Raw genomic sequence first — 14,963 nt, 5'->3', positions numbered from 1 at the left:
GAAGGAAGGAAATAATCTATCCAACATAAGGTGAGATGGAGGGCTTAGCAATTTACTACATCCAAATAGATTTGTAAAGCATACTTGGGAGGAAAGAAGGGAAGTACTATCTCATCACATCTGCCTTGATATATGGCAATGAGTTCTCAAACCATCCTTTTTAATATGACTTGCCGAATTTCCTTTAACAAATCAAGAGAGCTGACTTTATCTCAAGAGACATTCTAAGAATGTTTTAATGCTCTAAGAAAAAGAAGCCATCCTTCATTTCTGAATTTGTGGACTCTTTCTTTGTGGACTCTTTCTTTGTTAACCCTCTCCCACTAATTCTGAGACTCTTCACATATCTGTTGAATGTTTTTTTGTGCCTCCTAGTCTTGATGAACCCCTTCTTACTAATTTTTTTTACCCATCTTCATAAAGGAACAGGTAGAGGACAAGATTTATAACTGTAGCTTTGGTAGAAAACCGTGAGTGAGCATTGAACAGGAATGTTAGGAACACAATATCATGTTTCAGAAGGAAAAACCCTTCTTTCTAGGATGTGTTGAAACATTTTGCTTTAAGTTTGGCTACATTGTTAGGTAGAGTTCTTTAAGGAACAAGATTTGTTTACTGTTCAGTTTGAAATGTCCCTACCGTTACTAAAAATGAATAGGGTCAGGTGAATCTAGAGAAGTGTGATATTCACATCACAGCTGATGAGGGCTGTGTGGAGAAAATGAGATGACCTCAGGAATAAGCACTCTCAAGATTAAAATTGTGGCAGGTACAGTGCTTGGCATCTATCTTAACAAATGAAATGACTGCAACATTTGCTTATATTAAACACTGGGTTTCTGCAGATGGAAGAAAAGAAAATGTGTGAGTGAGTGGATGGAAATGAGAGGCTAGAGAGCTGATAATGCGCCAAGAGAAGAGGACTGTCTCCCAGATTACTGAGAAATCAAGAGGGGGAAAAAATAATATATGTCAAAGACCATTTCTTTACCCCTCTCCAACTCCATATAGCAACTCTTATTATATAGCAACTCTTGTCCTTTTTCTTCGTTGGTCAGTTGTAGGTTTTAGTAATGGCTCCAAGAAAGAAGGTGCAATGATCAAAAATATTCCTTGGGAAATATTTTCAGAAAATCATGTGTTGTCCAAATAATTTCAAACTAATCAATCATTCATGCTCTGAATCCTCAGACACTTAAGCCTACAATTCAGGTATCCCACTATAAAACATGGCATGCATTAATTTTCAGAATCAAGATCCACAGAGCCTCTATACAGACCACAAACTGCTGACAAAGTAGTCAAATATATCACATAGATGGGGAATTGGGGAGTAAACATGATCATATAGTAATCCTCTCTTTGCTCCATTTCAAGATTTCAGATCTGCACTAGCGTCACTGAATTTAGAAATAAGCAAGGGAACTTCTGAAAAGCATCGTGGATCACATTCCCAAGAAACCAGTTTTGCCCACAAACCATGTACCCCAAGACCTCTGACGATGGAATGTGCCAGCTGTCCCAGTCTTAGGGCAGCATCTACTGGCTAATGCACGGATGGACAAAAAGTGGCAGTTTGTGGACAAATCTAAGCAGTCTTTTTAGGTAGAGGTAACTGTTGGGCTGGTAACTGAGAGTGTGTGGCATCCTTTCATGATGACCCATCTCAGGCCTCCAGAACCATGGCTGGTCTGGAACTGTCCGGAGTACCAGGCAACATGCCTATTTAAGTACTTGGCTGAAGCCTAGGATAACGTGGATTGGCTCTGGAAACATCTCTGTAGAGTCATCTACTAAACACTAGGCTTACTGCTAATAATAATGCAGCATCAATGGGGGCGCCAATGAACAAAGGCCCATACACAGATTTAGGAAGTAAAGTCTGTTTTCCATAAGGGAGACATCTCTGGAATGGCAGGGGTAGGGGAGCAGGACCTTGAAGCAGCCACTGAATGCAAATACATTCTGTTGTTTCTAATCATCCCATCGTGTAAATGAGGCATTTACATGAGACATAATAAGGAAGCACGAATGACATTCAATTACAGCATTTTCGACTGGAATAAAGAAACTGGAAATTGGAAAGGACTAGGTGGTCTGACACTTAAGAACTATCCACCATCTTCTGCAGCATCTCTCTGCGTTATCCCTGCAGTCAATAGCGCCGCGGCCAGGGCCTATGACGCCGCTGGTGGGCTCCCCTTCTGGGAACTCTGGGTAGAGAGTAAAATCATGGCATGGGTGCCAAAACGACGAAACTTGAAATGCATCTGGGGACTTCCCAGGACACTCGCGTTCTCAAAGCGACCGGCATCTCCATAACAACTGGGTTACATTCATCCCCGGTTCCTCTGCTCCGCTGTGCAGGCGCCGACTGGGGGTAGGCTTCAGTGGAAAGATACCTTGAGTTAGCGACTCCCTAGGCTGGGGAACGTTGCCAACGCTCGAGTTATTGCTTGTTGCCTGAGATTTCCGGAGTTTTCCCCAGGCCTCCAGCAGAAAGTGGGGCCCTTCCCCCACCTTCGCCCGCCTTTGCCTTTATTTTACACCTTAGGGGGATGGTTTTACTGGGCTTTTTTCCCTTTTTTCTCGAAGTTTATCCTTTCCCTTCCAAGTTACTTTCCACCAACACGTGACCTCCCCACTTCCCAGCCTGCGCAGCCACTGGTGGGGACTCGCGGGTGCTGAGCGCGGGGCTTCCTGGGAGAGCCCCTCCCGGGCTCACAATCTCAGACCCGGCTCTCCGCGCGCGCGGTTCCTGTTCCCCGCCGGGCTCACCCCGGCACCCTGGCGGCCAGGGAGCCCCCAGAAGATGCGGAAGCAACTCCAGGGAGGAAGCACTGTGCGAACGCAGAGCGCGGAGCCTGGAGCAGCCGCGGTGCCTCCTCTTCCTGCTTTTGCAAGCAGCTCCGCTCTCCGCGGCGCCACATGCCTACCTGGCTGCGCACCGGAGTTGTTAATTCGTATTTAAGAAGCCATAACCCATTAAAGTAAACGCAGTCATAACTTCATTCAACCCAGCCGCTCGAGAGCTCGGCTTACACAGGTTTCTATGGGCAACTAGTGGCTCGCCCCGGTGCCTCTCGCCTAGTCATCAGTCCCTAAGAGGGAAAGGGAAAGTTGCCGAGTCTGATGCGCGCTTCGACGCACGTAGTTGTTCCCAAGGACAAGTCACTTACTCCCCCCATCCTTTCCCCGCCCAGCCCCCAACCCCCACTTGATCATCACTCACGACCTCATCGGCTGGAGACCCTTAGTCATGATGGGGAAGGGGGGGGGGCACGAACTTTTCTAAGAAGTTTCCTTTTTACCAAGGGAGTCACAGTGAGTTCGTCACGTAAAGAGCACGGATAGTCGTCGTCGTTGCCACCCCCCAGCCCCCCCACCCCCGCGCTTATCTGGTATTATTATTAAAGCGGTAGCCTGCGGGCGCTGATAAGCAACAAGTTCCCCTGCAGTCTTCCCGCTCTAGCCTGAGAAGGCGAAGGTTTTCTTACCTGCCGACAGGGAAATCTCCCGAGTGGAGCTCAGCTTGTCAGAGCCCCAGGAGTGAACTGAGCAGTGGGCAAGGGACTGGTGTGCAGGCTGGGGTATTTTTGTGGGGGTACACTGAAACTCCTCACTTTCCCCGGGAACTTTCTGTGCCAGGACCCAGTGATAGGCGGTTGGGAGGCAGCCCTAGGAACCACCCGCTATATAGCTGGGCAGTTGGGCAGTCAGTCATTGGTAACCTCGTTCATTCATTAGAAACACGTAAGAACTCAAAGGGAAACGTGTCTCTCGGAGTGAGGGCGTTTGCGTAAATCTATAGGTTTTTCAACATCGATGCCAGTTGCTTTGTCTTCTGTAGTCGCCAAGGTGGTTGAGAGTTTAAGCTTGCGGATATTGCAAAGGGTTATTAGATTCATAAGTCACACCAAGTGGTGGGCGATCCACTGAGCAAAGCCGAACTTCTCACATGATGACTTCAAACAAGACACATTACCTTCCAGCATCTGTTGGGGAGACGGGATTTTAAGACACTTGAGTCTCCAGGACAGCAAAGGCACAATGGTGAGTAGCAATAAACCCTGCATTATAATTGAAAAATCTTGACATGTTGCTTAACAACGGGCATATCACGGCTCTTCCTAGCACTTCACACGCCAAAGAACAGCAGCTACTCAGGCCAGGGGAATGGGGTTTTCAAACAGTGCAACTTTAATTGGAATCATTTGAGATTTAACACAGCAATGTGGAACTGCGTGGAACAAACTTGGAGCTGGAAGGGGGGGGTTGTATTGGCTGTTCAAGGCTGATGCTTCTCTCTCTGCCGTCTTGCATTCCATTCTTTGCCTCTATGTGTATGGTGTATGAGCATATTGTATGATTTATATGTGGGCATGTAATTGACATTCGCAAGTGGGGTAAATTACCATCTAAAAACAATAACGCTGTTAGAGGTTGGGGTTGGGGGTGGGGTGGGGGTAAGGGTGGGGTAGGGCTGGGAGTTTAGGTGCGGATGGGGGTGGGGTTGGTGGGAGAGAAATAAGTCAGAAGTGCATATCACCGGTAATGAAATGGGTAATCCTCTCAAGGAAGAAAAGGGTCTCATCAACATGTGATCAACTATTAACAGAATGGCTGTGGCAAAGCCATCCGCACGTGACAAAACGTAAGGAAGTGGAAGAAACCGTCTAGAGCAGTATCAAGTGTTACTTAATTAGAGATTTTTTAGCCTTTTTCTCCTGCTGCGCCGAGTGTGTAATCGCGAGCGAGCTGGAATCCATTCAGCACCTTGGACAGAGCCAATGGATTTGTCCGAGGTAGTGGTACCCCAGGTAGCCGTCTTGGCCCCGCAGTAAAGCCTGCCCCGTAATCCCCTTAAAAAGCGTCTTTTCTGAGGTTCGGCTCACACTGAGATCGGGGCTGGAGAGAGAGTCAGATTTTGGAGCGGAGCGTTTGGAAAGCTAGCCCCAGTTTGATCCCCTCATTGAGCTCACTGAAGTTGGCTTCCTAGCGGTGTAGGCTGGAATAGACTCTTGACAAGCTCCGGGTTGGTATACTGGGTTAACTTTGGGAAATGCAAGTGTTTATCTCCAGGATCTAGCCACCGGGGTGGTGTAAGCCGCAAAGAAGGTAAGCACCGGGGTGGGGACCCCAGTATCCCCAATTCTTGAGCTATTTTAATACTTGATCTACCGGAAAGGACGCGTGGTGGATGGGAGGAGGTAGAGGGAGACTGTGGAAGGGGGATGTTTCTTGGTATTTGCCCAGTTTGAATTGCCCTCTAGGGTGAAGCGAGAGGGGAAAAAAAAGAAATGCTCAGTCTTCTTGCGGATATAATGAGTTTAGTTAACTTGGACCTGCAAATGTCTGATTCAAATGTAAGATTTTTCTCTTTATCTCCTCTCACCTCCGTCTTTTCTGTTCTCTTTGCCGGTGTGTGTGTGACTGTGTGTGTGTGAGAGAGACTGTGTGTGTGTGTGTGTGTGTGTACAGTACAGTAGATTCATTACTAATTATGAAGCGTTTGCACAATATTCGATTTCCTAAAATATGATTTTGTACCGTTTAGAATCAGGCGATGGAGGTAGTGTGAGGTGGGGAAAGGGGGGGTGGAGGTTAGGGAGAGGCAAGGAGGTAACGCTAAATCTCCGATACAAAATGAATCAAGGTAATTTCAGCTGTTCTAGTGAGAAGGATTCATTCTCTCTGTATCCCTCCCTCCCTCTCTCTCCCCCTCCCTCCCTCTTCCCCCCTCCTTCTTCCACCCCGTCCCCTCCTCCTTCCTCCATCCCTCCCTCATTCTATCTCTTCCTTTCTGTCGCCCTCGCGCCTCTCTGGATATTTCTTTCTGGGTTTTTTTTTTTTTTCTTTTCTCCCTCCTCGCGAGTTTCGGGCGCTGGCTTAGAAGGCTCCCGCTTTCTCAAGGAAAGGGGAGCAGCCGAGACCGCGCTCCTTTCCCCCGCCGGGCCGGATGCGTTACTGAGCCCAGGTCCGAATCAGTCGGGGTAACTCGGGAAAGGGGGCCTCTGTTGGGAAGAGAAGGTCCTTTCCGGACCGAAGATCTTGGGAGCGAGCCGAGGGAGGGGGCTTGGGCGCCTGAAGGCGGAGGAAAAGCAGAACGCTCGGGAGCTACGCGCCGCTGCTGGACAGAGCCTCCAATCAGCTAGGCGCGCAGACCGGCCGGCAGCGGCGAGGTTGCGCCGGGAGGCGCGGGTGGAGGGCGGCTCGCTTGCCGCTGGGCCGCAGCCGCCGCCCGGGTGGGCAGGGCGGTGGGGGGCTAGGGGGAGGGTCGAAGTGACTCCCAGTCGCCCAGCCTTCCGTCCCACCTCCGCCGCCTCCACCCCCGGGGGACCCCGAGCAGCCAGAGCGCGCGGCCGTGTAGTCCTCCCGCCTCTCCTCGAGGAGCCCAGGGACTTGCGCGCCCCTGTGTGGGGGCCACCAACCTCTCCACACTCCAGCAACCCTCTTTCTACCCCTTCCCGGACCCTTTGTTCCGGCCGCCGAGCTTGCCCATTGGCAGTTTTCGCCCCAGGGCTTGGGCGTTCTGGACTCCTACTGGATCAGCCCTTCTTAATTAAGAGGCAAGGGCTTGGGGTAGGGGGAGCAGAGGGGAAACCTGTTTCTGAAACTCAAGACTCGACTGTTCTAGAGAACGAAAGAATCCTAACCCCGCGCAGGTGGAAAGGAGAGATTTATAGGCAACGCCAGGATCTTGTGGAAATTTAGAAAAAAAAAAAAAAAAAGGCACTAGGATTAGATGACGGTGATAGGCTGCTCGGCACACAAAGGGAACAAGCTTTACGGAGCAAGCCCGCAGCGAATGGGGCACAGATTGTTCCGAGATCCAGTCGTTTTCTCAGTCAGATCTACGCGAGGGGAGGGGCGGGGAGGGGCAGGGAGGGGAGCGTGGCGGGAGGGGCTGGGCTTGGGGGCGGGGGGATTTCTGATCTGTCTGATGCAATTCCAAGCGTGCTGCAAAGGAACTCCAAGGCGTCCGCATCACCATCGCCACCCACCCTTCCCAGATGGTGCTGTTTTAAATACGGATCTGCAGGGCCGAACGCAGAACCGGGAGATTTATTGCAAAAACCCAGGGGGAGGGGGAGGACGAGGAATGGAAGGGCAGAATTTAAAGGTGCAACGCTCGCTTTTCCCCAATCAAGCGGCAACCGGTCGGGATTTTTTTTTTTTTTTTCCTTCCCTTCCTTTCTGTCTGCCTGTCTCTGGATTCTAATTCTCCAAGGAAGAGGTGTAAATATTGTGACATTTTGAGGCGGCTTGATGGATGAGGAAAAAAATCATCTGTCACTCCAAATTGTAGAGTTCCCCTCCCCGCGCGATACCCTGCTAGCGAATACTCGGAGCTGCCTCATACAGTTGCTAGGGCTTCTAATGAATATGCATCTTTAAGGGAAGATTATCCTTTTAGTCGACTTGCCAATTTATCTGACAGTTGAACCGAGAAAATTGTAGATTTCGCATCTTTAGGAGACAGGGAGGGAAAATGTTAACAGTCTAATTCCTGTAACCTTGAGATCTTTAACAACTTAAATAAACCTCAAAAGTGTCACGTCATCCTCTTCGAGACACACACATACACACACACATCCTCGACTTGTGAGATGAAAGGGTTTTGCCTAAAGCATTGGTGGAAATGAATATCACTTTAAGAATGGTGCGCCTGATTTCACTGTTGATGTGTATTTACATAGAGCTCCACAGCATGGAGGCAAGACATTTCAGTTGTCCTGTTGGTGGTAGAGCTAAGGTGAAGGGAAGAAAGAACAGAGAAATATAGAGAATCTCTTTAACCTTAAAATATTAACAGTAACCTAGCCTACTTTTGTACCCCCTGGTCTTGCATATTAATATTTCTGTGGGAGATTTTCTCTTGGTCTAGCTCCCCCAATGGAATAGATCAGTATTGATTCAGATGAAAATATATGCATCCTGCCCGTAGCTTTTTCAGTGTCATTGATAGTAAGACCTACAACACAGCAGTTTTTGGAGGATGGAAGAGAATCTGTGAAAGGGCTTTGCAAACTGGGAAGCAGATACCCCATGAATGGGCGATATCGTTATGACATTCTCTTTCTATGCAGCATTTTCACTGGATTGAGCCAGAGTACTAGTTATTTTAAAACATCATCTAATTTATATGGTCAAGGCAGTAAATTGGGATTTTAAAAGCAAGTGATTTGTTGGCTTACAAAATATTAGTTAATTGCCTTTTGGAAATTGGAAAGAAGGCCTAAAAAAGATCTACAGTCAACATACATAAGCTTACTCATTCATCTGCCAGATTCTTTCCCTATCAAATCTCTCATCTAAATTCTTAATGAGAAGAGAAACTGGTGAATTTAGTTTCTTTCCTTTTCTTGGCCTGTCCTCTAGGGGAAGCTTTAGTAAGAAACAACATCCAAAATCAGACAGTGAGAGAGAAAAGGCAAGGGCCTGAGTGACCACAAAATAGATAATCAGCCACCAAAACACAGCAAATAGAAATGGAGGAAAATCAGCGTTGAGGAATGATTTACAAGGGGTTTTTATTTTTAATTCTGTGATCTGGGGACCAGGCTCCAACTTGCTCAAATACCGTTCACTTGATCATATTGCTTACAATCTGTCAGTTAAAATGAGATCTAAATGAACATATTTTTTATTGAATATACTTCTATTAAAGACCAGTAAAGCTAATCTTTGCTTTTAATTAGGGCAAACTGATCTAACTATTTAAATCATTAGAATTTGAACTGGTGCCATCTGATTTAAAAACTGTGCTTAAAACTAAATTTGTTCTGAAAAGCACTGACTTGCCAGAATATATCTATTTTTGTAGCTTTCTTTTCACTCTATGGATAATTTAATGAGTTGCCTATTTTAATTTTACAACTGCTACCTCAGACGTAACTCAAATTATCTTTTTTGGCTGGTAATCAGTTACTGCTCTGTGTGTGTATATGTGTGTATGACTGTATATATCTCTGTGTGTGCTTTCTAGTAGAAATTTAACAAGAAGCGAGTCTTTTTAAACTTACATGTCATAATCCATGTAAAGAACATTAGTATTTAGTAAGAGTTTACCATTAGAGTACTATGGAAAGCGGGGGGGAGGGGTAGTATCTTCAAGAGGAAAAAGATTAAATACTTAAAAAGAAGAATTTCTCCCCCTTTTGGCCAAGAGTTACCATATTTCAAAAATATGAAATCTTTCTTCTTTTGCTTTGTAAGTTAAAGTTGCTGCCTTAACAAGTGTCTCTTGAGACCCCTTAAAAGAAAGATATACTTGTTCCATATAGAATAATACCCCAAAACACCATGAAACAAAGATAAAAGCATTGACTTCCCTAACCTCGCCTCCATTTTCATTTGGCAATTTTTGGAGTGTTCATTCTGAGTTTTTAAACATTCAGGCCGATTTTTTTTTCTCTCTTTGCAACATTCTAAAGAAGTCCTAGAAAGAATTCCGCTATGGAGCCCATGTTGTATTTCACTAGTAGCAGTGCTTTATATGCATGTAGTGCTTTGAAAACTCTTGAACCGTTTCTTCATTTGATCTCAGCAATCATCAATCACCTTTTACAGATGAGGAAACTAAGGTTCAGAATTGCCTAAGACTACACAGCCAGTTAGAGATAAAGATGGATCCAGATGCTGTTTCTTCACATTTTAAGGCCTGTGCTCATTCCTCTCTCGACCATGCCAGCTCAAACCCCACTAACGCATCTAAGTGGGTTGTAGGCTTCATTTCTATTTCTTAATTTCCTCCTATTTTGATTTCTTTAGTTAAAATAAACAAAGAAACTTGTCTACAAATAGTTTCCAAAATTCTGCAGGCCTACTGGAAAGTTTTAACCAGCCTATGACCTTCCCTTCCTAAACCATTTTTTCGCTGTACTATATGGTTGGAGGCTCAAAGAAGGCAGGAATCTGCCTGCAGCTGACACACTGTTAAGGCACAGTCACTAATTCCTAAGAAAACAAACACAGGGACTAGGAAGAGCCAAAGCCAGGAAGTATATTACTTTTACTTGTGACTCATAGAATCTGAGGGTGGAAAGGGATCTCAGAGGTCACGTAGCCCAGCCCATATCTGATGCATAAATTCATGATGACTTGTTTTCTTCTTACCCTCTGGAATTTCATCTCAGTACTGGATGCCTGGCCACTTGCTTATCTTGGTAGAAATTCTGATACTTATGGGGATCAAAAGCTTGACCGGCTACTTCCCACTTTGCCCAAGAGGTATATTTTCTATAGAGATGCCAACATTCATAATTTTAGTCTATAAATATGAATTGACAACCTATTATGTGCCAGGAACTGTGTTGAGCTTTGGAGATTCAGCAATAAACAAGGTTAAATGGTCCCTATTTTGGTGGAGCTTGTAGCCTAGATACAAAGATTGGTCCCTTCATTAGCCCTGATACCTCAATGCTTATCTTTTCAAGGGAGGACAGTAAACCAGATTAAAAGCCTGAGTTCAAGTTTTGTTCCCGACTAGCTGTTAAAAAAAAAAAAAAATCTGTTGCCATCTAGTCGGTTCCGACTCATAGTGACCCTGTAGCTGTTAGTAGCTAGAATAGTCAATCAGTTACTCTCAACCTGTATTTCCTAATACATAAAACAAGAAGGATCTTCTCAGGATAAATTCCAAGTTCCTTTTCACCTCAAAGTTTGAGTGATATAACAAATGTGGTTGGTAACTATTTCTTGGTGGGAAATAGGGCCTATATCACCCTAATATTTGCTGATTTTCAATTTTGAGTGATGCCAATTTTTAACTTGATTGTTTAAAAGCACATTTTGAAAATCAAAGCAACTTATTTGAACCCATCATAGTAGAAATAGGGGTTGAACCTATCATTTTATGAGAAATGATGACTTGGAAAGATTTAATCTGAATGATGATTTAAAACTTCTGCAGATTATTTTTAAAAGGGGGTTGATAAGAGACCCACTATCAAATTAAATGCTTATTTTCTTAAGCAAGCAGTTCTAATTTTTCAGGTCATTTCCTTTTAAAAGCAAGGATATGACACCCTGAAATTGTCTGGGCCTCATAAATAATGCATTATATATACATGATAATAGATAATTAGATGGACCAACCAGGAGAAACATGAAAGGGAGCTGGTAGCCCAAGGACTGCAGAAGGTGTGTGGGCATTTTGACATCCAGGAAATGCTATAGATCTGTCCTTAGCTAACTTAGCCTGGTGGAGATAATTAAGAAAAAATGTGGGTGTAGAAAGGCTGCAAGCCATTCCCTGGGATTGGCTAGATTACTGCAGTAGTTCAAAAACAATTGGCACAGCCACCCACACTGGACATGATTGCCCTTTGATGAGGCAGCTATTGACTTTTATAAAGATGCCATATTTAAAATAACTTCTGAAGCACGAGGGATGACAGACATCATTCCCAAATTCTATTTTAGACAAATGGCAAAATATATTCCAAGTATTAATTTTAAAAATAAAAAAAAAACTTTCAAGTCTAGTTTCTAAAAACCAGCAGTTTAGCAACACGTGACTTCAACATTTCAATACAAAGCTAGAAGAAATGTGTAGCCTATGTGAGATATTTTGACCAGTTGTGGGCATTTTCTGGACCACCACAGAGGGCAGAAAGTACTTTGCCAATGCTTTTAACCTCTGAGTGAATGTTAAATACACTCAAAAACCTCCACACACTGGGAAAGAGGATCCAACCAATTGCCCTGAACAGTAGAAGAAAACACTCTGAGATCTTTGTTCCCAGAGTACATGTTACGGTATCTAGAAATCCCTTCAGGATATGCTAAACTCTGTACTCATCAGTGCTAGGAGGAGTTGGAACTGATTTATCTCCAGCTACAAGGAAATATATCAATTACCTATTATCCCTAGGTAATAAGGCTTCTGTAGAAGAAATATGGTACCCCAATTGGGTAAGACTCCCTAACCATCTAGCCTTTGGGATAGGGTATTGCAGGGTGAGTGAATGGAGAAGAGAGAGGGAATGTCAAGAAAGCTGAATAGAGAAATAAAACGAAACCAACAGATGAAGTGGCTAGGGTGTGGCAGGCATGTTTCTGTTATCTGAGCTTGCTATTACTTTCCGGTATATCCTTAATACCACCAGCACAACCCACTGCCCTAGAAATTTACTGCTGTATTGAGACAGAGAAAAAGTTAAGACTATGGTCACTAACTCAGTGAGTGTTGACTTAGATACCGAGTGTGACCTCATTAACCTCAACAGACTATTAAAACTCTTCATTTATGGCATTACTGTACCATAATACATTATTTGTACTGTATATGCAAATTACAATGGGGTGGGATAACATTAACTGTGCATTTACCCAGCGTTAAGTTCTTTGCTTTGCATTTGACATATATTACTTAATCCTCCAAGCAACTCTCTGAGATAAATAATATTCAGATTGTATAAATAATATTCAGATTGTATAAATAAGGCAATTGGAACTCAGGGAGTTTAAGTAGCTTACTCAAAATAATACAGCTAATTGTAAGTGGAAAAGCTAAAATTCAAACCTGCAGCTTTCTGGTTCCAAAGTCCTTTATAAAATCCTGCTGCCCCAATGTAATAGTAACTGCTCAATTTAATTTGGGTCTCCCATTTTCAGAAGGCTTGCACATAACATTTTGTTGAGAGATCTTCACCACGACCCTTTGTGATGAGTGAGAATCTCAAAATTAGCAGTTATGAGTGCTTTTTTTGAATTATTTTTAATCTTTGCTAACTACTGAAGCCGTTTCGAACCTCTAATTGTTACCTATCTTTTATGAAGCCCAGTTTTCACAGTCACAAAATGGGGTGATAGTACTTAAAGTGTCTTGTGAGGATCAAACAAATTAACAATAAAATCTAACTTTATTGAGCTCAGCGTGGTGAGTATTCCACATTTACATAGTTCATTGAATCCTCACAACAATTCTTTCTAGGCAAGGATTATGATAATTTCCATTTTAAAGCTAAGGCAATTGAGGCATAGAAAGATTAATGAACTATTCTAAATTAACAAAGCCAATAAGTGACAAAGCTGGTCTCAAACCCTGACCTAATTCCAAAGCTCTTTCTTTTTATTCAATGAGCTGATCTGTAAATCCCTATGCAAATTTAGCTGTCATTATCATAATTGTCATCGTGCTTAAAACACTACCAGGAAAGAGGATTGTCCAGGCATACGTACGTAGTCACTATAGAGAAAGATCAGAATCTGGAACTCTTCACCTGCAGTTCTTCCTTCCACTTTAGTTTATCAACCCAAGGGATGATGTCTAACTCCTTCCTTAATTTGTTTAGGGCAGTTCCAAGTTAGTTAACTTCTGAGAGTTATTGAGTAAGAAACATTATAAATTGTTTAGATTAGGGTTTAGTGTGTTTATAAGTCATTTCATAAGTTTGCCTTTTCAAACTGTTACTGGCTACAGTACTGCAGATGCTGTGATGAGGAACACCCTCTCCGAAGACACACAGTGGACGACAAACCTCCAAAACTAACATGTTGTTTACAGATATGGAGCAGAAGAGGATGGACAAGAACAGTCTGAAATGTAATTACAAGGCTTACAGTCCCTGTTGGGGACTAAAATGTTTATTGGCTTTCCTTGTGCAATTCAATGTTCTTCCTCCAAAGCCTCCACTCCAAACTTGGAACCTCTCTGGAAATAGCATCTCATTTGGGAGAATGCCAGGAATTGGTGTCTGGGTCCTTTGTGTCTTTGCATCAACTCAGAACTCAGAATACCAGTTCTAAAGACTACGCTGGGAGATAGACTGGGAAAGGGAGTCACACATCTACTTCGAGATAAATCTCATCCATTTTCCTCCTGGAAAGCAACTCCTAGAAAGATATGGTTTTAAACTAAGGATGGGATGTACCCTGGTAAGCCTTAGATAGCACAAGTCAGTGATCTTTGCAGAGATGTCAAAATCATGTGAGGAGTCAAAGATGCAGAGGCCCATGGGAAGGACACTCTGAACTCATAATGGATGGGGTGAGGGTAGAGTAAAGGACATATGTATCAAATACATGTCTGAGAGCTCAGAAGGCAGTCTAGCAGAAAAGGGTGATCTCAAAGAACATTTTGCCTTGTCGAAGATAACTTAGTAATGTAGAAGACTGTTGTTGCTAGCTGCCATACAGTCAGCCCCCTGACTCATGGTGTCCCCTTGCACAACTGAATGAAAAACTGCCTGGTTCTGTGTCATCCCCAGCTGTGGATGAAATCTGGGTCTCCTGCATGGAAGGCAAGAATTCTACCACTGAACCACCAGTGCCCCCCTATGTAAAAGACAGAAGATTATGAATCCTTACCTTAGCTCAAGGCTGTAGCTTGGGGAAATAATTACATGAGTTCCATGTTTAGTTTGCCAAATGATATACAGTTCCTGAAAGGAGTCCAAATTTAGATGGAAAAAAAGTACCTGAAAGCTGATCTAGTTCCCTAGTTCCCCTAGTGCATTGAAAACATGGAAATCTTTTTTTTTTTTTTTTTTCCTGTGTTAAGGTCTGAATGTGCTGCCAAGTTTGGCAATGACAGCTTATAGCCCACTGCCCTCATTTTATTGATGGGGCAACTGCGGTGCACAACAGTGAAGATCTCAAAATTCATTCAACAGACATTTATATGGAACTTAGAGTACCTCTGTGAACAAGCTTGGACCGTCAAAGTAATTTGCCTAGGTCACATGGCCAGAAAGTGATAGAGTTTAAACTAGGACCCAAGTTCTCTTAACTACTGTCCTGTTCTCTTCCAACCAGAATAAGCTGGGCCTTAAAATCATGTCACCTGACAATGATATTTCTTCCATTTACCCACAATCAAAACATAAGAAAATAATGGACTGCCTGTACAAGATTTTAATTCTCACTTTTCAAAATAAAGTGTTATGCATATAATAATCACTAAAATATAAACATAATTTTTAAAATGTTAATAGCTTGGTAATAAGACCTTATTA

General features: G+C 43.6%; 1 protein-coding gene across 3 annotated transcripts in view; it reads left to right on the top strand.

Moving 5' to 3' along the window:
- Nucleotides 1-3,406: 3,406 nt before the first annotated feature.
- The window catches only part of BDNF (brain derived neurotrophic factor), a 62,015-nt gene continuing 50,458 nt past the window's right edge, over nt 3,407-14,963 (top strand). The window contains exon 1 of one of the 3 annotated variants that reach the window (XM_004369733.1): nt 3,407-4,053. In XM_004369733.1, the coding sequence (XP_004369790.1) occupies nt 4,051-4,053 (3 nt within the window). In that variant the 5' untranslated portion in view covers nt 3,407-4,050. Of the gene's footprint in view, nt 4,054-4,565; nt 5,119-14,963 lie in introns of those variants that run through there. The other 2 variants (XM_004369735.2, XM_004369736.1) reach the window with 2 other exon arrangements.

Source organism: Trichechus manatus, unplaced genomic scaffold (genome assembly GCF_000243295.1).
Source record: "Trichechus manatus latirostris isolate Lorelei unplaced genomic scaffold, TriManLat1.0 scaffold00006, whole genome shotgun sequence".
Classification (NCBI taxonomy): domain Eukaryota; kingdom Metazoa; phylum Chordata; class Mammalia; order Sirenia; family Trichechidae; genus Trichechus; species Trichechus manatus.
Note: the sequence above shows the minus strand (reverse complement) of the source record. Positions and strands in the feature narration are given on the sequence as shown.